General features: G+C 48.8%; 2 protein-coding genes across 11 annotated transcripts; both read left to right on the top strand.

Annotated features, from left to right (window-relative positions):
- Positions 1 to 4,034: 4,034 nt before the first annotated feature.
- On the top strand, positions 4,035 to 19,417 carry hcrtr2 (hypocretin (orexin) receptor 2). 10 transcript variants are annotated; one of them, XR_015109523.1, is made up of 10 exons: positions 4,035 to 4,491; positions 5,996 to 6,174; positions 12,125 to 12,368; positions 13,078 to 13,193; positions 13,980 to 14,200; positions 14,313 to 14,434; positions 17,644 to 17,718; positions 17,823 to 17,933; positions 18,369 to 18,452; positions 19,393 to 19,417. XR_015109523.1 is itself a non-coding variant. In XM_086180870.1 (8 exons), exons 1-8 carry the CDS (start codon positions 4,290 to 4,292, stop codon positions 17,855 to 17,857), a joined length of 1,194 nt encoding a protein of 397 aa, XP_086036996.1. In that variant the 5' UTR covers positions 4,035 to 4,289; the 3' UTR covers positions 17,858 to 18,362. The 10 variants fall into 10 exon arrangements, 2 of the variants coding, with proteins under 2 accessions (XP_086036996.1, XP_086036995.1); XR_015109520.1 differs by lacking the exon at positions 19,393 to 19,417 and adding an exon at positions 18,979 to 19,213 and having other exon boundaries at positions 17,823 to 17,994; XR_015109521.1 differs by lacking the exon at positions 19,393 to 19,417 and adding an exon at positions 18,979 to 19,213.
- On the top strand, positions 19,266 to 22,044 carry gfral (GDNF family receptor alpha like). The gene is made up of 8 exons (XM_086180872.1): positions 19,266 to 19,518; positions 19,832 to 19,999; positions 20,170 to 20,226; positions 20,347 to 20,662; positions 21,034 to 21,290; positions 21,379 to 21,465; positions 21,554 to 21,629; positions 21,711 to 22,044. Exons 1-8 carry the CDS (start codon positions 19,470 to 19,472, stop codon positions 21,778 to 21,780), a joined length of 1,080 nt encoding a protein of 359 aa, XP_086036998.1. The 5' UTR covers positions 19,266 to 19,469; the 3' UTR covers positions 21,781 to 22,044.
- The last annotated feature ends 99 nt before the right edge of the window (positions 22,045 to 22,143 follow it).

A 22,143-nucleotide genomic window follows, 5' to 3' on the forward strand; every position in this document is an offset into this window, starting at 1 on the left:
GGAGGCGCTCAGCTGAGGTTCATAGTTGCCTGTATTTTCGCCTAGAAAGAGAACATGGCGGTGAATTGATCGCACATCACATCAGATGTGACTCAACCTGCAGATCATTTCAGGGAAAAGAAATCAGACTAGATTAAACCAGTGGTTCAATCTAGTCTGATTTGGAGATTGGAGATCAATCAATTGATTTGATTAATTTGATTTGATTGGACCCTGGAGCAGCCAAACAGAGAAAGAACGGAATCAAGTTTATAGAGCGACTTATATGAACTCGTGTCATTTGTGACCACAAGATGAGAAGATTGTGTTCCCACGCTTTGATTTATCTGTTGGAAGAAGTTCTGTCTGATCGCACAAAGGCATGAAACCAAGGGAACCATTTCTGTTGTAGGGGTGTTTTGGTCTTCCTCTCTGGCCTCTCCAGGACCGCCACCGTGACACAAAGGAGCAGAAGGAGGCTTTGCTGTTGTTGACGGGGGGCGTTTGTCTGCTGGCACCCTAAAAGCTGCCCTGCCTCCATCTTTTGATGGCTGATATTCTCGTTGTGCTGCCCTTCTCTGAATATCAGTGAGCATTAAGGCGGAATTTTAGTGATCTCAAAGAATGTTTGATGCAAAAATGAGTGGTTAGACGCCTCAATTCCCACTGAAGGCAACGCTTTAGTGGGTTCCATTAATGTTCTTAGCAAGTGTTTGTCAAGCTTAAGCACTTCAAGTTTCTCGCCGCATGTAAATGAGGCGAAAGGAACGCCAAGCTCGACCCTCGGTGGCAGTAGAAGTACATTTCTGCTCGCTTCATGTGATTGGAGCCCAGACAAAAGCCTGAGGAGTCGCAGCAGGAAACGCATCAGCTCGGCTCCTCAGAGGTTAACGAACTCCACGGGCAGTCAGAAACCAGGAGGACGGAGCTGTGAAGGATGCCAGACGATACGGACGCAAACATTTGTGGTTATTTATGGTTGAGAGGAGCTCTGAACTCTCGTCCAAGAAATTCCTTCTCCCGTCCCGCTGTGATTGACTGAGGTGATCAATTATATTGATCAGATTATTACATCGATTATGAGGAAAAATACAAAATGTGACGTTGAGGTTTCTCTTTCTATTGCCTTTTAAATATTCTGTTTGTCTTAAAGTGTAAAGACTACTTCAGTGTGTGTGTGTGTGTGTGTGTGTGTGTGTGTGTGTGTGTGTGGGATTCGTTTCATGCTGAAGCTGCAGGGTCACCTGGCCCTGGTTTGATCTCCTGCCTGTTTGCTGGATCTTGTGATTCACTGGAGCCTCAGGACTGGAACAGGAGGGTGGAGCCACGTGTGACGCTCGGTTCTTAGGTGAATGAAATAACACACAATTCGTTTATTCAGACACAAATCAAAACTGAGTGACACACACACACACACACACACACACACACACACACACACACACACCCCCTCCTTCCACCAGCTCTGCTAGTTAGTGTCAGCTAAGTGAGGCTAAAGAGTCACTGGTCTAACAGATCAGCTGGAACCATTTTAACTCCGTGAAAACATCAAGTACTCACATCGGTTGTGTTACTGTTGTCAATGTGTTAGTACATGATCAAATAAAATAAACAACATACTAACAACACAAAGCTTAGCTGAAACTTCTGACACGTGCAGTACCTGAGGCAGTACTTCACCCAGGAAGAGTATTTGACCTTTCTTGTACTGGTCTATTTCTTCACAACACAGTTCAACATCCATCAACAAGAACAGCCCAGCATGTGCACCACTGTAACCAGTAGGAGTCCACGAAACCCCACAGCACCTCGTGCGGCTCGATACGTCTGACAGCCGCCGTTTATGAACGGTGGTTTGCTGCGGGACGCCCCTTTTCTGGCTCGATGAGCTCGATGTGACCAGTAACGTTGCTCCTTTCACCGCAGCCTCAACTCAACCCGAAACTTTTTGTTATGTAATCAAAAACAAGAAGTTGTTATACTCCAGAATCACTCTCAGCTTCTGAGAGCGCTCGCGCACACACACACACACACACACACACACACACACACACACACACACACACACACACACACCAGGAGGGGGAGGTAATTGATGCTAAAACCAACTCTCATCAGTAATGTGATTAAATGATCCAAGAATACGTTTCTCCAAGAGACAGAACACTCAGGCTTGAGCAGGGTGACGTCTTCCTCCAGGCACACACACACACACACACACACACACACACACACACCAGTGTGCTGACAGCTGCTGTGATTGGATGGAATGTTGATGGTAACTTTATTCTGATGAGTTCCATCCAAGGTTCTGATCTTGTCCATTACGGCGCGAAGTCAGCGAGGCAGGAATCAGACGTTTCTCATTTCTCTCTAAATGCCATCACCACGACCAGCTCCCCACAGACTGTGTGTGTGTGTGTGTGCACGTGTGTGTGTGTGTGCTGCCGCTCAATATCCAATTAACCTGCATTACTTCCTGTCAGTCTTCAGCCCTTTGATCTCCACACACTGTCATGTCTCTTTTAAGTGGACTGGACTCACCCCTTTTGTACCCATGACCTTGACCTTTGACCCCCTAAATCCTCTGTGTGTCCAGTGGATGTTTGAATCTAAGTTAAGTTTAACCATCAAGAAGATGTCCCTGAGACATCCCACTCACATTTAAGGACAGTTGCCTTGACCTTTGACCTTTAACTACAACCTCTCTCCAGGTCATCTTCCACTCCAAATGGACTTTGGCGCTAAACCTCAACAAAATTCCCTCGAGATGTTCAGTTTTGATGAGAAGGTGGCGTGTGGAGCTCGGGGCCACGCCGGGACACGGCGGCCACGATGATGGATCCCCTGTTCATGGCCACCCCGGGCCCACTGGGCCTGCTGTTCAAAAAATATGAAGCTGTACTTCAGAACCATTACAGTGCAATTTTTTTTTAACCTAAACCGAATGAGTGAGGCTGCAGGAAGTGGGTTTGTGCTGCCAACCCTGCGGTTCAGCACCGACTCAGGGAGGAGGAGAACAGCAAACGGGTTGAAAACAAGTTCAAACACAATCCAAGCGTCCAGGCGTGAACTCTCATAGTCGCTGTCTGCCAGGATGCCAAGTCCAAAGCTAGGAAGGGGAACCAGTCCCCCCTCCGGGCGCTACAACCATTGGCTCTCCCAGCCACGCCTACAGTCAATTTAGAGTCTGGATTAACCTGGTCCCCTCTTGATGTCTTTGGACTGTGGAGGAAGCTGGAGTACCGGTGGCTAGCAGCTGGCTAACTAGCAGCTGGCTAACTGGGAGCTATCTTACTAGCAGCTAGCTTACTAGCAGCTGGCTAACAAGCAGCTGGCTAACTAGGAACTATCTTACTAGCAGCTAGCTTACTAGCAGCTGGCTAAAAAGCAGCTGGCTAACTGGGAGCTATCTTACTAGCAGCTGGCTAACTAGCAGCTGGCTAACTGGGAGATATCTTACTAGCAGCTAGCAGCTGGCTAACTAGCAGCTCGCTAACTAGCAGCTGGCTAACTGGGAGCTATCTTACTAGCAGCTAGCTTACTAGCAGCTGGCTTACTAGCAGCTGGCTAACAAGCAGCTGGCTAACTAGGAGCTATCTTACTAGCAGCTATCTTACTAGCAGCTAGCTTATTAGCAGCTGGCTAACTAGCAGCTGGCTAACTAGCAGCTAGCCAGAACAGACCTGCTAACTGAGTCACACTATATTTCAGTCGAATCCTCTGTTATTTGAGAAGCTAAAGCGTCGACATGACTCAAACTTGAGGTGGTCTGTAATGCAAACTGGTGCATCTGTCCGTCACACGCCGTCATGTGACACACCAAACGCTGCATGTTGTCCTGGCAACAGGTTTAAAGCCAGGTGACCACGTGTTCACATCGTTTCAGGCTAAATCTGGAGGCGAAAGAGTGTTTGCACAAAACATCAAAGCCAGCCATTAATGATGTGATGTCATCGCTACATGCCCCGCCCCCTCGCTTTCTTGTCAGAGGGTCAAAAAAATAAAAAACCTCCCTGTTTGATGTCTGATCCAAGATGGAGTAAACAAGAGAAAAAGCAGAGCTGTGAAAGAAGTTGGTCGGGGGTCCCGGGGGGTGGCAGCCTGAGCCCGGGGGGCCGTGACTTGTTGCTCCGGTCCTGGCCTCAGCAGAGTGGGTTTGAGGGGCTGGACCGTCTGTGTGACCCTGCGCGCGTGGAGGAGGCAGGAGGGAGCGCGCGCGTCACGCTGACGAGGACGGCGGAGCTCGTTATCACCGGCAGCCCGCCGACGAGCCGCAGACGCTCAGCAGCTCAGTCGGATGTCGGAGGATGTCGGGAACCGCTGGGGATCCACGCGCGGCCAACGGCTCGGAGCCGCCGCCGCCGCCGCCGCCGCGCTCCCGGCTGGACGAGGACGACGAGCTGCTCCGGTACATCTGGAGCGAATATTTACACCCCAAACAGTACGAGTGGGTCCTGATCGCCGCCTACGTGCTCGTCTTCTTCACCTCCCTCATTGGAAACTCGCTGGGTAAGTTTGGTACAGGGGTCACGTGCGTGCGCGTGTGCGCGCTTCCCCAGCAACTTCATCTGTCTGGGAGTGAAAGGAGGAACGGAACCGGGGCTCCTCCGGGAGCGCTGCAGGAACACGGAGGCAACCGAGGGCGCGCAACGACCCGGGGCGTTTAACCGGGATTAATAACTGGAATTATTTCTGTTCACGCTGGGAATAATTCATCCAGTCACTCATTCATCCACTCACTCACTCATTCATCCACTCACTCACTCTTTCATCCACTCACTCACTCTTTCATTCATTCTTTCACTCACTGATTCATTTACTCACTCACTCATTCATTTACTCACTCACTCATTCATTTACTCACTCACTCATTCATTCTTTCACTCACTCATTCATTTACTCACTCACTCATTCATTTACTCACTCACTCATTCATTTACTCACTCACTCATTCATTCTTTCACTCACTCATTCATTTACTCACTCACTCATTCACCCACTGTCTGTCAGGAGGAGGGGAGAGCTGCAGCCTCCTTGCTGCAGCAGCGGTGGAATAAACATGCTGGTGTGTGTTTTGTTGCGTCCTCTTTCACTACCTCACTCACTCACTCACTCACTCATTCATTCAGTCACTCACTCATTCACTCACTCATTCATTCAGTCACTCACTCATTCACTCACTCATTCATTCATTCACTCACTCACTCACTCGTGTCCTCAGAAGGTGAAATGTTCCCACATCTCCAAACTGACTCAGGGGTGAGGAAGAAGCACCGCAGGCTCTCTCGACTCCTATAATCTGTTAATTGGGGATTAAATGAATTTGTGACAGGCAAAGGGGGGGGGGGGGGGGTCACGGTGGCCAGGGGGGCTCAGGGTTGATGTTTCCTGGCTGAATGTTGGAGTTTAACAAGCTGGCAGAAACAGGATGAAGGAGAGGAATGCTAATGTTGGAGCTGACGATAGTAACCTTTGAATGTCACACACACACACACACACACACACACACACACACACTGTGAGCTATACTGTAAAGTCAGAGAGGCTAATTTTTAGCACAGAAGCGCTCAACTCATGGGGGAGACGCCTGAACCTCCTCTCCCTGCTGCCAGCACTGAGCTGAGGACATGCGGTCGCAGACACCGGCCCCGCCTGGAGGTGCCAATGCTGCCGAGCCACAGGTGCCTGGCAGGGCGGTAGCTGGACCTCCAGCAGGCTGCATCAGGACTAACAGGAAGGACTGGCAGGCGCCAGCAGGGAGGTAGAGACGTCAGGTGTGTAGATGAAGGCGTCAGCTGGCGGCCTGTCACACCTCTGTTGGTGCTGGCTCATTAGCTGGAGGGTCATCGGCGGGTTGGCGGTGGGGAGGCACAGGTGGGGGAACCTCATCAGGTCATCTTGGGCGCTAATTCATAAGATGAAGCAGAAACAGCAAGCGTGCCTTCAAGATGGCGGCCACTGACCTCACGCAGGCTCGTTGCTTTCAGTCTTTGATTGTGTTTTTATCTCTCAGTTTGCTTTGCAGTGTGGAAAAACCGCCACATGCACACCGTGACCAACTACTTCATCGTGAATCTGTCCCTGGCCGACATCCTCGTCACCATCATCTGCCTGCCCGCCAGCCTCGTGGTCGACATCACCGAGACGTGGTTCCTCGGAGAGACACTTTGTAAAGTCGTTCCCTACCTGCAGGTGAGAGGTTCGCTCAGACCCCCGTGTCACTGGCGTAGCAATAGCAATGACAACAATAATATTAATAATCATGGTTCTCTTAGGGGTGTGGTTTGAACCAGAAGTGGGCGGTGCTAAAACAGGAAGTGGGTGTGGCTTTAAGTGAAAGCTTTGGTTTCCAGAGATAAGAGCGTTGATTAGAAGTGGTCGTGTTTATATTTTATCCAAAACGCTTTGTATCAGTCGTTCCTGTAAGTGGTAGAAGTTCATCAAATAGAAAAACATAAAATGAAGCGAGCTGCGTGCGTGCGTGTGTGTGTGTGTGTGTGTGTGCGTGCGTGCGTGTGTGTGTGTGTGTGTGCGTGCGTGCGTGCGTGCGTGCGTGCGTGTGTGTGTGCGTGCGTGTGTGTGTGTGTGTGTGTGTGTCTGTCTATCGGAAAACGCTGAGCGACTTTGAAGACTTTCACTCCTCAAAAAAAAGCCTTGTTTTCTTTCACTGGAACCCAGGTAATGACACCGTTACTGGTCTGACACTCGCCTCCCTGTCCCTACGGGATACTGGTTCCCACTCAGGATCCAGCACTTCCCTGTTTTTCCTGGTGATGTCATTCCCAGCCCAAGTGTTTGTCTCCGCTCTGTTGCTCCGGCGACCTCATCTGTGTGCGTTCCGTGCTTGTTACCTGTCACCGTCCTGCTGGACTGTTGACCCACTTCTGGGTCCTTCAGTGTGGACTTGTTCTTGATTGTTTTTCCGGTTCTTCCCAGCGCGGGTGCCTGCCATGGTCCCGTCTGTGCTGGGGAGGACAGTGAAGGAGCCGTTGATGCTGTTTTCCTTCTTGTAGCTTAAATGCTCTTTAAATATGCAGGGTTCCTTTGATCAGAGGAACACAAAGGAGGGGACGCGCTTCCCTCTCATGTCTTTGTTTGCTGGCCTCATGCGTCATCTACTGCCCAGCAGCCCAGTAGAGTCCAGTGTTCCTGAGTCAGTGGTCCAGTTCCTCACTGGTTCTAGATCCAGGATGTTGCTGAGCTGAGAACCAGACAGGAACAGGAGCTGGACTCATGCTTCAGAACATCCAGTCAGACCCATAATGCACCAGGCAGGTCAAAGGTTAGCGGAGGAGAAGATATATGTATGTATGTATATGTGTATGTGTGTATGTATATATGTGTGTGTATATATATTATGTATATATACACACACATGTATGTATGTGTGTGTATATATATTTATATATATAATATAATATAATTATAGAATTGAAAGAATGACAGCAATACAACATTTAAAAATATATATTTGTGGGGTATTTTATTGATGGAGTTCCAAAAAAAGGCCAAGTTCAAAATTATTCATACCCCTGACAATATTTCAACAATGATGTGCCAAATGTGGTAATTTTTTATGTCAACAAACGCTTCAAGATGTCACAATGGAATAAAACCTTTTATTTAACATTGTTGGCCAAATGCTAAAGCGAGAAAAGACATCTTTCCAGAAGCGTCCAAATGGTGGGAAGTGTTCAGGTCGTTGTCCAGGTGGTCATCATGGTCAGAAGAAGGAGCTCAGTGAGGACCTACGTCAGTGTCTTGTTCGCACCCCCAGTGAAGGAAAGGGTTACAAGGTCACGTCCAAGCAGGATGGTGTCCCTGTCTCAACCGTCCAGAGCATCAACAAGCACAAGAGCTTCAACACTGTCAAAAACCTCAGTGGGCGTGGCCAAAAGCGTAAGGTGTCCCCCAAACTTGCCAGGAAAATCTGCCGAGAGATCAACACCAACCCCCGGACCACAACCAAGGCCCTAATTCAAAGACTTGAGCAGACAGGGACAAAGGTGTCGCGGTCCACCATTGAGCGAGTTTGCACAGAGGAGGTCTCCATGGACGTAAACCTCGGAAGACGCCGCTGCTCAGGAAAAAACATCTGGTAGCTCGCCTGGCCTTTTGTAGAGGTCCTGAAGCAAGAGCCCAGCTTTTGGTCCACCATCCTGTGGTCTGCTGAGACAAAGCTGGAGTTATTTGTCCACATGGATACTCAGTATGTCTGGAGGAAGGAAGGAGAGGCCTGTAGACCAAAGACCACTGCCCACTGTCAAGTATGGTGGTGGAAGCACGATGCTATGTGATGTTCCTCTTCCAGTGCACAGGGAATCTCGTCAAGGTCCAAGGTACCATGAGAAAGGAGGATTACATCAGGATACTTGATGGAGATGTCAAGGAATCTGCTGTGAAACTCCAGCTTGGCCAAAACTGGATGTACCAGCAAGACAATGATCCTAAACACACTGCCAAGGTCGTGAAGAAATGGATCAAGGACAATGACATCAATGTCCTGGAGTGGCCAAGTCAAAGTCCTGACCTCAGTCCCATTGAGAATTTGTGGCATCACTTGAAGACCAGAGTGATGGCGAGGAAACCAACCAACCTGACCCAGCTTGAGGCACTCGCCAAGGAAGAGTGGGCCAACATCCCCCAGGAGACGTGCAAGAAGCTTGGGACACGAACAGGAATCTTCTGGAAGCAGTCATCAAGAGTAGAGGCGAAGGCATTGACTGTTGGATAAAGACGATGGACGAGGGTATGAACAGTTCTGAACATGGCATTTTTTGGACTCTGTTCATAAAATAACCCAGAAATATTTCTTTTCTTTCATTTTATATTGTTGTCATTCTTTCAATTGTTGGTCACATAAAGCTGAAACACAAAGTTGAAAACATCATTTATTTCATCACTAAATTAAAAATCACAAGAATTAGCAAGGGTATGAATAATTTTGAGGACGACTGTGTGTGTGTGTATATGTATATGTGTATATATATATATATACATACACATATATATATACATATATATACACATATAAATATATATAAAATGTATATATGTGTGTGTGTATAATGTATATATATACATATATGTATGTATGTATGTATATATGTGTGTATGTATATATATATACACATATATGTATGTATGTATGTATATATATATATATATACATGTGTGTATATATATATATATATATATATACACATGTATATATATATATACATGTATATATATATATACATGTATATGTGTGTGTGTTTGTGTGTATCTTCTGTACACATCAAAGTGACCACTGAGACGTCTCCGTGGAGACACCACGTCCAGGGTTCCTGTTCTGTGGCGCTGCGTCTCCAGCTCACCTTTGTATGTCTCCTCCTCCAGAGCTCTGGTCCTCCTCCCCCGCTCTCACCGCTTCATTGTCCCCTCTGCTCTGCCTCGATTGGGAGATGCCATAAATCCCTTCGGCCTCATTCCTGTCACGGCACTGCGGCCCCCAGCGGTGCGAAGCCTCTCTGTATCCACAGCAATGTTCAGACGCCATGAGATTACCTGGCGTCTGAACATGCCAAGAACACGGAGTTAGTGGGTTGAGGACCTGGGCTGAGAGCAGCGGCAGGAATGACGCCGCTCCTGTAGGGAAGCTCTGTGCTGCGCTGAACTCATTATAGTTTTCATGAATGCACCCCACAGCTGCTGTGCTTGGTCTGGATCCAGGGGGCTGACATCCAGAGCAGAGCGCCAGGGGCCCCCCCCGGCCCCCCCGGCCCCCCGGCCCCCCCGGCCTTGTTACAGTGAAATGATCAAATACCATCTTGAATTCCCTGAGAGAAACCAGATCTTAATAACTGCTCGCGTTCTTCAGCCGGCTGGCTCCTTCCTCCCTACCTCCTACCTCCTTCCTCCCTACCTCCTACCTCCTTCCTCCCTACCTCCTACCTCCTTCCTCCCTACCTCCTACCTCCTTACTCCCCACCTCCCTACCTCCTTCCTCCCTACCTCCTTACTCCCCACCTCCCTACCTCCTTACTCCCTACCTCCTACCTCCTTCCTCCCTACCTCCTACCTCCTTCCTCCCTACCTCCTACCTCCTTACTCCGCACCTCCCTACCTCCTTCCTCCCTACCTCCTTACTCCCCACCTCCCTACCTCCTTCCTCCCTACCTCCTTACTCCCCACCTCCCTACTTCCTTACTCCCCACCTCCCTACCTCCTTACTCCCTACCTCCCTACTTCCTTACTCCCCACCTCCCTACTTCCTTACTCCCCACCTCCCTACTTCCTTACTCCCTACCTCCTTACTCCCTACTTCTCAACCTCTCTACCTTTTTGTGATGTCAGTCGAAGGCAACAGAGGGTTCCTGGGAATGTGAAGGAGTCCAGTGAGAGAGGCTCCATTCTAATGTAGCTGCCCATGAATGTAGTGTGTGTGTGTGTGTGTGTGTGTGTGTGTGTGTATAGGAGCAGACTAATGCAGTGGCTCTAGAGAACAAACACTTCCTGTATATGATGTGGCTGTTGATCAGCTGATGTCTGTTCCACTCGTCCAAACATCAAACATGGCTGCCTCCTCACCACAGTAACAATGTTTAACGTTAACTGGGGGTCCTCAGGGCGACTCATCACTTGGTTCTGAAGGTAGATCTGATCACATGTGAGACGGATCTTGCCGACCCAAGTGGACCAAAAACACTCATGTCATTTCCATTTGCCACCAGGTGGCGCTATGACTCATCACCCCAAACCTGAATGGATTCTACCTGGGCTCAGGCTCCGCCCTCCTCCTTGTTTGCCGCTCATAGCGTTTGTTGATAACAGGGAAGCAGCTTTAAAGGTTAATTCTCAGTTCCAAAGACATCTGTTTATAGAGAAGGAGAATAAAAACTATAAAATAATAAATAGAAAAGTGGCAGTGATGCATTCAGCTTCAAACAGGTCCTGATATCAGCGGCGGCGCATCATCACGGAGGAGGAAACCATCACCAGAGAACAAACGCTGACACTAACAGGGTCCTTTGATCGCAGCAGTCACGCTGACGGTTTCCCGCACACACCGGGATGCTCGGCTGGCGTTTACTGTTCATGACTAAGAGCCACGGCCGGGTTGGTCCTGGGGCTGTGAGCCGGACTCTGCTGGCCCCTGGATGAGGAGCTCAGCTGGGCTCCGCTCATCCTCTTCACCTCACATGTCACTTCTCCCTCATGACGACTTCCCAAGGCCTCGTTAGTTCCAGCTCAAGTCGATGTGAAATCAAATGCCAGTTTTATGTACAAATCCGCCTCGGGGGGGGGGGGGTACAAACAGACAATAGGCTTTAGCGCCTCACCCAAACACGCAGGAGGGGAGAACCTGCCACGAGGCCGAGGGAGCGGGTTAGACCGCTCTGTTCTGGAGTCAACATGAACCGGTTTTTGATCCGAAAATGTGGTGTGGCTGTTCCGGATCAATACTGATAATGATTTCAGTTTGGAGTGATTATCTGGATTATTTTGAACATTTATCATTTCATTCTCAAACAGTTTAGTTCAGCTCTGCTGCTGTAAAATGTTCTCGTCTGTCTGGGAACTCAGCAGGGACTTTGACTGAATGTGGACGATTGATTTTCTCTCATAAACAGGAGCACAAAAACGATGGGATCCTCTCTCCCTGGCAGGAACCCTCAGATTTCCAAGCGCACATCAGTAGATTATCATCCTGCTATTTTACCTGCAGACATTCAAGTCATCAGACCACATTTGTCTGCCGCTGATGCTCAAAACTCTCCAGGTGCTTCCACTCGTCCTGCATGGTTCTTTCCCACAGGAAGTGAACTCACCAGTTTATTTACCAGCGGCCGGTGGGCCCGAGTGCTACGTGGCCACGGGGCGTCTAAGTTGTATTTCCTGAATCCGTGATTGAAACCAGCTCATCCGTCTGCTGGCAGCCGCATCAGGAGGCTTTTCATGACCTCGACCAGAGTCAGAGTCTTTGCACTTGTATGTGATTCCTGTTGATGTCCAACTGGATGTCTCTCTTCTTCCTCGTCACCCCCCCCTCCTCTGGACCCCCTTTATTAAAGCAGCCCCCCTTGGACGATGCTCCCCGTGTGTTTACTGCCGCATTCAGCAGCCCCGCCCCCTGACTTCCTCCTCTCCTGTGTTCCAGACCATCTCCGTCTCCGTCTCCGTCCTGACTCTGAGCTGCATCGCCCAGGACCGCTGGTACGCCATCTGCCACCCGCTGCTGTTCAAGAGCACAGCCAAGAGAGCCTGCAAGAGCATCGCGGTCATCTGGGTGGTGTCGTGCACCATCATGATCCCTCAGGCGGTCGTGATGGAGTGCAGCAGTCTGCTGCCTGACCTCACCAACAAGACCAGCCTGTTCACCGTGTGCGATGAGCACTGGGGAGGTTAGTGCGTCGTCCAAGCCCCCAGGGAAAGCTACACTGAGACGATCACCAGCCAAACCAGTAACACACGGATCACACGCGTGTCTCAACCAGACTCCACCTGCCAGCACACTGAAGATCCCGTTACATGTCTGATGGCGTTTAGCTGTTCAATGATGAAATCAGAGCCCCGATCACATGGTTGATAAGGGTTAACACAGTAAGATGGATGATGTTTGCTGGTAAAGATCCTTTCAACTGGTCAACGTCATGGAAAGACCAGTGGGGAGGATCTGGGGACACCTAGTGGTCACAGGGTAGATTACACCAACAGCCCTTCATCACACTGCCTCGCCACGGCCACAGAGGGTAATTGTCATCCCGCACATGCAGTCAGGTGGCATGTAAGGTTCATGCAGGCTAACGCTAATGCTAACAGCTGGTTTTTGTATCTGATGTATTGATTGTGTATTGACACATGAAGGTGCAGGTGGATGAGCGCCATCGCTCTGATGTCAGCGCCATCGCTCTGATGTCAGCGCCATCGCTCTGATGTCAGCGCCATCGCTCTTTTATGGAAGGAATAGTTTGGTGTTCAGAGGCGTGGCTGCAGGACTCGCAGGAGTTGTTTTTATTTCACCAGCTCGAGTTGAAGTTGGCGTGCTGCGGCCTCGCTGGTGCACCACTTCCAGCAGGTTTTGTGACGATTGTACTTTTCTTCTTTCCGCAGCGGAGATCTACCCCAAAGTGTATCACACCTGCTTCTTCATCGTCACCTACTTCGCCCCGCTGTGTCTCATGGTGCTGGCTTATATCCAGATATGCCACAAGCTGTGGTGTCACCAGGTGTGTGTTACACTTTCGTATCAGCGACAGCTGCTGAAACACAAATCTCATGTTCACACTCGTCACACAAACACGTTAGTAAAGTGGCGTCCAGGTTCGCCTCCCAGTCCCAGGTTCACCAGTCAGTATCAGCAGCCATGAAATGTACCGTTGATCCAGAGTAGCCAAGACTGGAGTTTCAGGTGTGAACAGAAGGAGGACCAGAAACAGAACTGAGGGCGTTTTCACATTCGTCTCATTGAGTGCGTTTAAATCAGACTCTGGTCCGTTTATGGTTCGGCTCGTTTGTGGTGTGAACGTGATCCAGCGCTGATGGCGCGCTGCGTAAACAGTTCTGACTGCTGGAGAACCAGCTGTTAGCTGGGCTACAGGAACCCAGAGTAACCTGGACCTGTGGGCTCATCCCGGAGGACATCACATAACCTGGAAGAAGACAAGCGGTCCCGAGACCCACGTGGATTCTGACCAGCGAACGGAACGAACAAACAAACAACAACAAACTAAACAGACTGACAAAGACTATCAAGGCAGGTCAGGGTTGATAGCACAAGGAGCAAACAAACAAACAACCTGGCCTGGACGGAGGAGGGAAGTGATTCCAGGAGAAAAAACCACCACAAACACAAGGGAACACAACACAAAGATCAGTGCCCCAGGGTTACAGGACCGAAGAGTCCAAAGCTAAAAGTCCATAACTGACAGATCCACCTGGTCCAGACAGAACCGTGACAATTATGCACAAAACATTGAGACTTTTGCTGACGTGTTCACGTCTCCTGTCAACAGATTCCTGGGAGCACATCCGTGCTGCAGAGGAAATGGAGGTCCATCCAGTGCTCGGCGGCGGCGGCGGCTGCCGGAGAACCTGTGAGGGTCAGAACCAGCACAGTCTGCGCTGAGATCAAGCAGATCCGAGCCAGACGCAAGACAGCGCGCATGCTGATGGTGGTGCTTTTCGTTTTCGCTCTCTGCTACCTGCCGATCAGCGTCCTCAATGTCATGAAGAGGTAATGATCTCCTGGCGGCCGCAGCAGAACGTTAGAAGCTAACAAACAAATACATGACAGACGCGTTGCTGGCGGCGCTAAATGATTCAGTCCTGTCTTATCGACCCTGCAGGGTCTTTGGAACCTTCAAGAACACCAATGACAGAGAGACGGTGTACGCCTGGTTCACCTTCTCCCACTGGCTCATATACGCCAACAGTGCAGCAAACCCCATCATCTACAACTTCCTGAGCGGTGAGTAGGCAGGTGGTCAAGGCTGCCCCCTCATGGAGACTTGCACAATAGCAGCCACTGACATACAGCATGAGGGCATAGAAATATCCAGGGCATCTGAGGGGTCCGGTTCCGTTGAGTTAGAACTGGATTCGGTTCCCGTGACTCTGAAGTTGTAGAAAAAAGACAGAAGAGTTCCTCAAGCTCCTGGTGCATGTAAGTGGATTCTAACGCTGAGAGGGTAACAGGTTGATAGTCAGAGCCTGACTGGCGTGTTCGTCTCTCTCCGTGTCTGCAGGGAAGTTCCGTGAGGAATTTAAAGCAGCTTTTTCATGTCACTGTTATCATGGAGGTCAAGACAGAACAAAACAGAAAAGGACCAGAACCAGCACCGACAGCCGGAAGTCCCTGTCCACCCAGGTTCACAACATGGACAATGTGTCTCGGATATCGGATCAGATAGTCTGACGGGGCCTTGGGGGGGTCGGTGCTCAACAACTGGGTGTCTAAGATACTGCCTGTTACGACGCTTTATGGAAACTGAAAACTATTTTCTGAAACGTTTTCACTTCTGGTCCACACAGCAGGACAGAAGTGGCAGGATTGCATCATCCGTCGTGTTTGTGTTCCATGATGTCATGTTGGCAGTCTTGTGAGTGGAGGTTCCATCTGTAGCTCTTCTGAATGTAGAGTTTGTCTTCCGTTCTCCAGCCCAACTGAGAGATCGTATCATCGCCTTCTTCAAATCATCGCCTTCTTCAAATCATCGCCTTCTTAAAATCATCGCCTTCTTAAAATCATCGCCTCAGACTATTTTTTTTCAAGTTTTTCAGAAAACACAAAAAACTGGAAACAAAACATAAGGAGGGGAAAAAAAAACGACGGACAATTATTTTAAGAAGGCGACGATATTTCATTTATCGATCGTAAAAATGAAGTGTTTATGATATTTATTTATGAGTTAGTTGGTTCGAGCTATTGGTCTTGAAAAACAACAACTTTTCTCGATCTTTGTTTTGCTTTCTCTTTTTATTTTTTGCATCAAGTGCATGTAAATGTTGGCAGGTCAAACAAAGGAAACAGACAAGAACGTAAAAAGCTGTTCGAACAAGTATTTTTTCCTGTTATGTATTTCTATTACTCCATGTTCACAACAATGCTGTTGTTTTTTCTACATGTTGCATAATTCATTACTGTGAAGAAAGCCAGAGTGTAAATAGTAGGACTGGATAATGGAGGTCCTTGTATGGGATGAATGTGAAAGACTAGCAGATACTTGAACTACTTTTACTCCAAAGCTTAGAAGCGACGCTGCCTCTATAAACTAGGTTAGCATTTCCTTGCTCATCACCCGCTAATATGCTGCACTCTCTTGGTCTGGAACATTGAGTATGAGGTGCAAGGTGCTTTTCACCGTTACACACCGGACCTTACGAATACCAGACGTTCAGGAGGTCAGGGAACAAAGATGTAATGTCACAGTCTCGGTTTACGGTGGGTCGACGGGATAAATACAGGACTTCGACCCATGAGACCGGCACCTTCATGTTGGCTTCTCGCTAACGTCGTTGTCTGGTTTAGTTTAGCCAGAGTTACTTGGGAAGCTTGTGACATAAATACTTTTTATCAGTTCAGAGATGTTCTTTTTGTTCCTTCTTGTTTTTTATTAGAGAATACTTTAAAAAAAAAAGCTAAATTTAGCTTTAAGCTGCCATGAGCTAGCGCTAATGAGTTGGGTTAGCTGAGTGTGCTAAGCTAATTGTGCGCGCTAAATGAGCAGCATAGAACCGGAGAGGTTGTGGGTTTGTTTTTAGTTCAAACCAAGGTGTTTGTGGGTTGCTGGATGCCTGTTAGAAGGGTCAGATTATAGCAGACAATTTTCACGAGCGTTTGTAAGTAGAAGTTTTGGTTTTGATGGCCATCACTGGCCGTTAGCTCCTAGCTAAACGCACTTAGCTTCCCAAGGAAGTCGTAGGAGGGAAAAACATCTTTGTGAACTCACCACATCTGTTTACAAGTACTTTCAAGCCAAAATACTCTTTATGGTTTAAGTATCACTCTGAGATTGAACTGTCAACCTCCTTAAATCGTTCACGCTGGTCTTTTCGTGTAGTAAACACAAAGATTCATAAGCTATTTGACAAATGTTGCAACTTGATATTATTTTGTCTCATTGTTTATGATGAGAGAATGAGGCAATTGTTGTAGTTGTATGTATGTTTGGCTAACTCTGCGCAAGCTAGCTCTGGCAAACAGCATGTGCTTCATTGTTTGTGTTTCAGCCTCTGAGTTTCTGAGTGGTACTTTTACCACTGGAGGAAGTTTATCTGTCAGCTGAAATACAAGATATGTGTGTTTCATGTATGTTGTTGTAGGATACACTGGTAAAAGAAAAGATTTATATTCATTAAAAAATACTAAACAGAGAAGAATAAATGTGGAAAAAGTCTTGAGAGTTTATCAGCACACAAACACAGCTGCTCAGGGCGGGTGGACCGATGGACGGTGCGCTGGTTTTGTCCCGCTGCCTTCACTGTTTCCTCTGGTGGCATAACACAAGCACATGTATCAAATTATTACATTTATATTATTTCTAATATTGTATTATTTAAGGTAGATTTTAATGAGAATACCCTGAAGGACCTTGTTAGGAAAACTTTTCAGCGCATAAAAAGTCTTAACTGAGCAGCGTTGATGGAGCTGCTGATTGAACTGCAGATGCGGTTCCCCCCATTCCACTGTAGCGGAGCTCAGTTAACCTTTCAACAGGGATCATGACGCCCGAACGCTGCAGAGGGGGGACGTCGAGGGGGGGACACCCGCAAAGGTGTAGTTTGAGATGCAGAAAAGTTTTCTGACCGTCAGAAAAGATGGACAGAGCTGCAGAGGACGCAGTTCCTCTGGGAGCCCGAGGGTTTTATACTGAACTAAAAACAGTTTCGCTGGTTTCAAACGAACCTCATTCACTGTTTCTCCACTCATGGCAGCGATGATCTCAAGAGCTGAAGCATGAAACGACCACGAAAATGATCCCAAACACTGGATGGTGGTGGAAGATCTGTTCATCATCACATTTCAGTTTCTTTGGTCCAGATGTTTTTAAAAACACAGGTGTAACAATCTGCGCCACGCAGCCTGGAACTGCTGACCAGCTGCATCGAAAATACTGACTGACTGAAAATCAGGGGATCAAAACAATGAAGACGTTATAATTCACAGGTGTGTTTCAGGTGTGACATCACTCCGACCAATCAGAGAGCCTCGTGTCATCCCATTAAGTTGCTCCAGGACTCCTTGCTGTTTCAGTGAGTGACACATTTCACCTGAGGAGGAGCGCCGCTCACCTGGAGGAGTGGACCTCCTCCTGCTCCTGGTGAAGGAGTGAGAGAACGCTTGTGTTTCTACACAGGAGCAGCAGGAGTCCTCCAAAGCCATTGGAGGTGAAGCAGGTCTGGAGGAGGTGGCGGCGCCGGTGCAGGTGGAGCAGGTTCCCTGGCTCGTTAAAGGAGGAGGGCGCTTGGTGAGAGAGCTGCATCAGGGTGACCGGACGTCCCGTTTGCACGTCTGAATTTGTGTCTTTGGTAACAGACAGTATTTTGTAATATCACAATTTTCTATCCATAGAGAGGAGGCATGCTTCAATGTTTTGATATTATAAGGCATCTTTGAGAAGCTGAGTGTCTCCTGGTTTATCAAAGTCACCCTCCAAGAATAAAACAGCCCTCGGGTTGATTTTGAGTCGTCGGTCAAACAAATGGCACACCTGATGTGGCTTCAACTGAACGTCAGGGGAGGAATTAAATGACTTCTACCATAATGTTTGTTTGTTTTTTTTAAAGTTGAGGACATGATGAATGATGGGTAGGGGGATGCATGTACATGTAGCCTGAAGCTAATGGAGGCTGGCGGCTAACAACGACTAAACTGACCAAAATATCTGTGTACAAACTCTCAGGTCGCGTGTGGCGTCACCGGCTGGTTTCCTGTGACACACCAGCAGTTTGTCCACCAGACTCTGTGACCTCTGGGGTCAAAGGTGGTGAGTAGAAGTTGGCGGTTTGGTCCGAGCTCTGGGCTACAGTCCAGTGTGCCGACGTCACTGATGTCATTCATTGTTTGTGAATCAAGCTCCCTCGACATGGACAGCAGTTAACATTCATACCAAACGACAAATTATATGCAGACACAGAGTGACAGTCAGCGTGTACACTGATAAAAATGCACTTACCAAAAGCAAACACTGACTTTTGTCCACGTGTCTGTAAATATGTCTCGGTTCTCTGTTACACAACCACGTCCAGCTTTTTTCAACCTGCCGGGTTCGTTTGTGTGGTTTCACGTGGTGAAAGCCATTGAAGAAGCAGCTTGATTGTCCTTGTCCAGGACGACAAGGGACCTTCATTTGGCAGCGTCTCTTTTTAAGCAGCTACATGGCACATTTAGTAAAAAGTAGTAAAACCCAAATGCAGCACAGAGCAGGTTCTTGCAGCGACTGTTCAGGTTTGTAGACTCTGTCAGCGCGTTTGTGAGGGACGGGGTGATGGACTCGACTGGTCCCTCTGGAGGTTGCAGCTCGTGGCGCCAACTAAGCGTAGAAGATCCTGGAAACCAGACACGTGCTGCACCGACACGGGCAGGAGAAGCCATTTGAGAGCGAGAGGTCATCAGCCGTGTGTGATTGTATTATGTAGTGCGAGGTGCAGCCTCCTGTGGGCGTGTACCCTCGCTTAAATACCAGCGGCAGCTAGAAGGTTGGACGGACGGCTGCTGCAGGGTCCAGTCGCAGCCTCTCCACGCCATCATGCAGCCTCCACATCTGGGAGCAGCTGTCCTACTGGGTGAGTCCCGCTCAGGTGCTCTTGTCACCTTTGACACTGTGGTGATGCGGTCAGGACTGCCGCCGTGAGCGGAGCTCTCGTTCACTCAGTCGTACCTGTCGTGGTGATCTCGGGCACTAAATTCTTGCTCCTATGCTTCAGGGTTTGTTGTCCCTCAGATCTCCAGCCTCGTCCTCCCCCCCGCAGCCTCGTCCTGTCTGGCCGCTGTGGACACCTGCATGTCCAGTCTGTGCCAGAGCCAACAAGTGTCCTCCAGCATCTGTGACGGTGAGACAGGCGTTTGCGGCGGTCGCTGCGGGCGAGTGGAACACGGTGTTGTATTTATGTTTTTTAGAGGTGTTGTGTAAGAAATTATTACATTTCCTCTGTAATTTGGGGACATGAGGCTTTCAAATCAAATTGTTCTTGAACTGCAGCTTCACTGTAACGACCCGGGCGGTGACCCGGAGCAGAGCAGGAAGACAAACACTGAGAGGAAACGTCTCCTCCAGGACTTTAAAACACAGCAAACACCTGTCGCACAAACTAGAATTCTGTTTACCTGAACCTCTCCTGTGTGTGTGTGTGTGTGTGTGTCAAGATGAAGAGTGCCATGTCACAGGCTCAGAGGTGTGTAACATGACCATCCAGGCTGTATTGGAGCAGTTTCCCTCCCTGCGAGGATGCGTGTGTGCCTGGGGGGAGCAGCAGGAGGAGGACCTGTGTGGTTCTATACCCCAACTGGCGACACAATGCCCTCGAAGGCCAGGTGCAGTTTTCTCAGTCTCAGCCTTTTCAGGCCAATTGCACTTTTTGTTTACCGATCTGATGTGGGAACAAAGACTTTTGTCCCCAGATGAGAGGGAAGAACAACAGACCGGCTCTGGGCAGCGTTTGCTGGGGTTGAACTAATCATGTTTCTAATTATTTGTACTGCAGCTCAACGGAGGAGCAGCACAATGGCAGGCTGGCGGTCGAGCAGCTTAATCGGCTCGGGTAATTATGTCATTATTGTTTCAGCTCTTGTGAAGATAAAAGGAAATAAAATGAGATATTTAATGCAGCCAATTCAAAGGGGACGTTTCTGTAATCTGTCAGCCCTCCGTGTTCTTACAGCGGACGCCGGCGCAGGATCCTGCCTGGAGCAGATGCGCGTGTGTGTGAGTGACACCGTGTGTAACCGGTTCCTAGCACCGGTTCTCATGGCCTGCACGGCAGACCAGTGCGACCGAGACCGCTGTCAGCGAGCGATGGAACATTTCTACAGCAACATGCCGCCCAACGTGGCAGACATGCTGACCATGTGTGAGTGCAACTCCTCAGACGCCGACTGTCTGCACGTGAAAGCTGCGCTGCACAGCGGCGCATGCGCCACTGAGGCCTGGATCTGCCAGGAGTCGGTCAGCCGGTGTGTGCAGGAGCGGCGCTGCAGGTTTGTTGAAAACATCGCATCACAAACCACTAAACAAAGGTGTGATAGGAAACCACAGTAGCGGGATTATGGATTTTTTTTTCTAGATGAGTTATTAGTTTTTTTAGTACTACAGAATATCTGGCTTTTTATGGCCTTCCATAAATGATTGATGTGGTCCAGATGTGCCAGCTGTTATTACAAAGGTTTTACCTGTTCACTACTTGGCTCGTCACAAGCTCTTATCTACACCCACCATCTTTACCGCCTGCAGCCGCGATGCGACGTGCTCACCAGGTAGCAGCACTGGATGGTTTGCCAGTGCAGGACATTTAGCCGCTACACTACACTACACAGTAACTGGACATGCGGGTGTGTTGTCCGTCTTCCAGAGACCTTCTCAAGACTTTCCAGGCCAAATGCTGGAGCTCAGAAGAGGCCCAGTGCAGCTCTACGGACCTGCAGGAGGAATGTTTCAGCCTCATGGACCCAGATCTCATCCTCGCTGGAGACGTTGAATGTAAAACGGCCTTCGCTGCCACGCTGGGCACTGCTCTTCACCATCCGTGCACATGCAAACAAGTTCACGGTCCCCATCTCCGTGCCTGCATCGTGATTCATGAGGTGCTCCACAACAGATCCCGCTTCAGTGAGTGGGGTTCTTTGTTAACGGCTTCAGTGTCAGGATATAAAGTCTCTATTGGAAGCATTTGAATGGCTTTTGATATCTATTTCAGTGAAACCTTGGAGAAGAGGTTACGGTCCCTCGAAGCCTCCTGAAAGCGATGAGTCAGAGCGAGGTCGACTGTGGGTAAATGAGAACGGTAAATTTCCATAACAGCAGTTTTATGATTTGTGTTCAGGTTTAATCGTTTAATTTTTCCTACATGCGATCTCCGTCTGGTCTTGCAGACTACCTGCTGTACGCTACCGTGCTACTGGTCGGCGCCGTCCTCCTGATGCCATTGGCTGTAATCAGTAAACTATGGTGAGGAGATCTGCATCTGTCACTCGGACCTCTGGTACTTCAGCACAACTCAACCTTCTGTTGTCCTGCTTTGTCTCGTAGGTTGTTGAGACGAGGGGATAAAACAAGACTCCGTCCTCCTCAGAAGAGTCTTTGTGTTGCTGCCCTCTGATACTTTGTCTGTCTTGTACTTTATTCATGTTGTCTGTTTCTCTTGTAACTCGGGAAGATGAATTATGTTTATGCTTTTTGATTGTCTGAACCAATCACAGCCCAGATATGCTGTCACATCAACTACTTCATGGGACCGACGCTGCTGTCTTCACTGCGACAGTACAAATGTCTGAGAAGTTTATATAAAAGGTCATGTTTGCAGCGGGATTGTTGCATCGATCGAGGGTCCAGTGTCAATCTTTCCAAATAAAACCATCAATCACCACAGAACAGATTGCCTGGTGTCAGCAGTTGGCTTGTGGTGATGTGTCGGGGCTCCGTTCTCCCCTGGGACGGATTGAAAAGCGTCCAAGTCTCATGA

The sequence above is a fragment of the Aulostomus chinensis genome, chromosome 16 (assembly GCF_037954235.1).
Source record: "Aulostomus chinensis isolate RoL2024-O1b breed Wild chromosome 16, RoL_Achi_v1.0, whole genome shotgun sequence".
Classification (NCBI taxonomy): domain Eukaryota; kingdom Metazoa; phylum Chordata; class Actinopteri; order Syngnathiformes; family Aulostomidae; genus Aulostomus; species Aulostomus chinensis.

Coding starts and splice junctions, on each gene's coding strand:
- hcrtr2 (XM_086180869.1), top strand. CDS start 4,290: ATGTCGGGAACCGCTGGGGATCCACGCGCGGCCAACGGCTCGGAGCCG. Junction 13,194..13,979: donor ACAAGCTGTGGTGTCACCAG/GTGTGTGTTACA, acceptor TCCTGTCAACAG/ATTCCTGGGAGCACATCCGT. Junction 14,435..14,711: donor CATCTACAACTTCCTGAGCG/GTGAGTAGGCAG, acceptor CCGTGTCTGCAG/GGAAGTTCCGTGAGGAATTT.
- gfral (XM_086180872.1), top strand. CDS start 19,470: ATGTCCAGTCTGTGCCAGAGCCAACAAGTGTCCTCCAGCATCTGTGAC. Junction 20,227..20,346: donor GAGCAGCTTAATCGGCTCGG/GTAATTATGTCA, acceptor GTGTTCTTACAG/CGGACGCCGGCGCAGGATCC. Junction 20,663..21,033: donor GTGCAGGAGCGGCGCTGCAG/GTTTGTTGAAAA, acceptor TCCGTCTTCCAG/AGACCTTCTCAAGACTTTCC.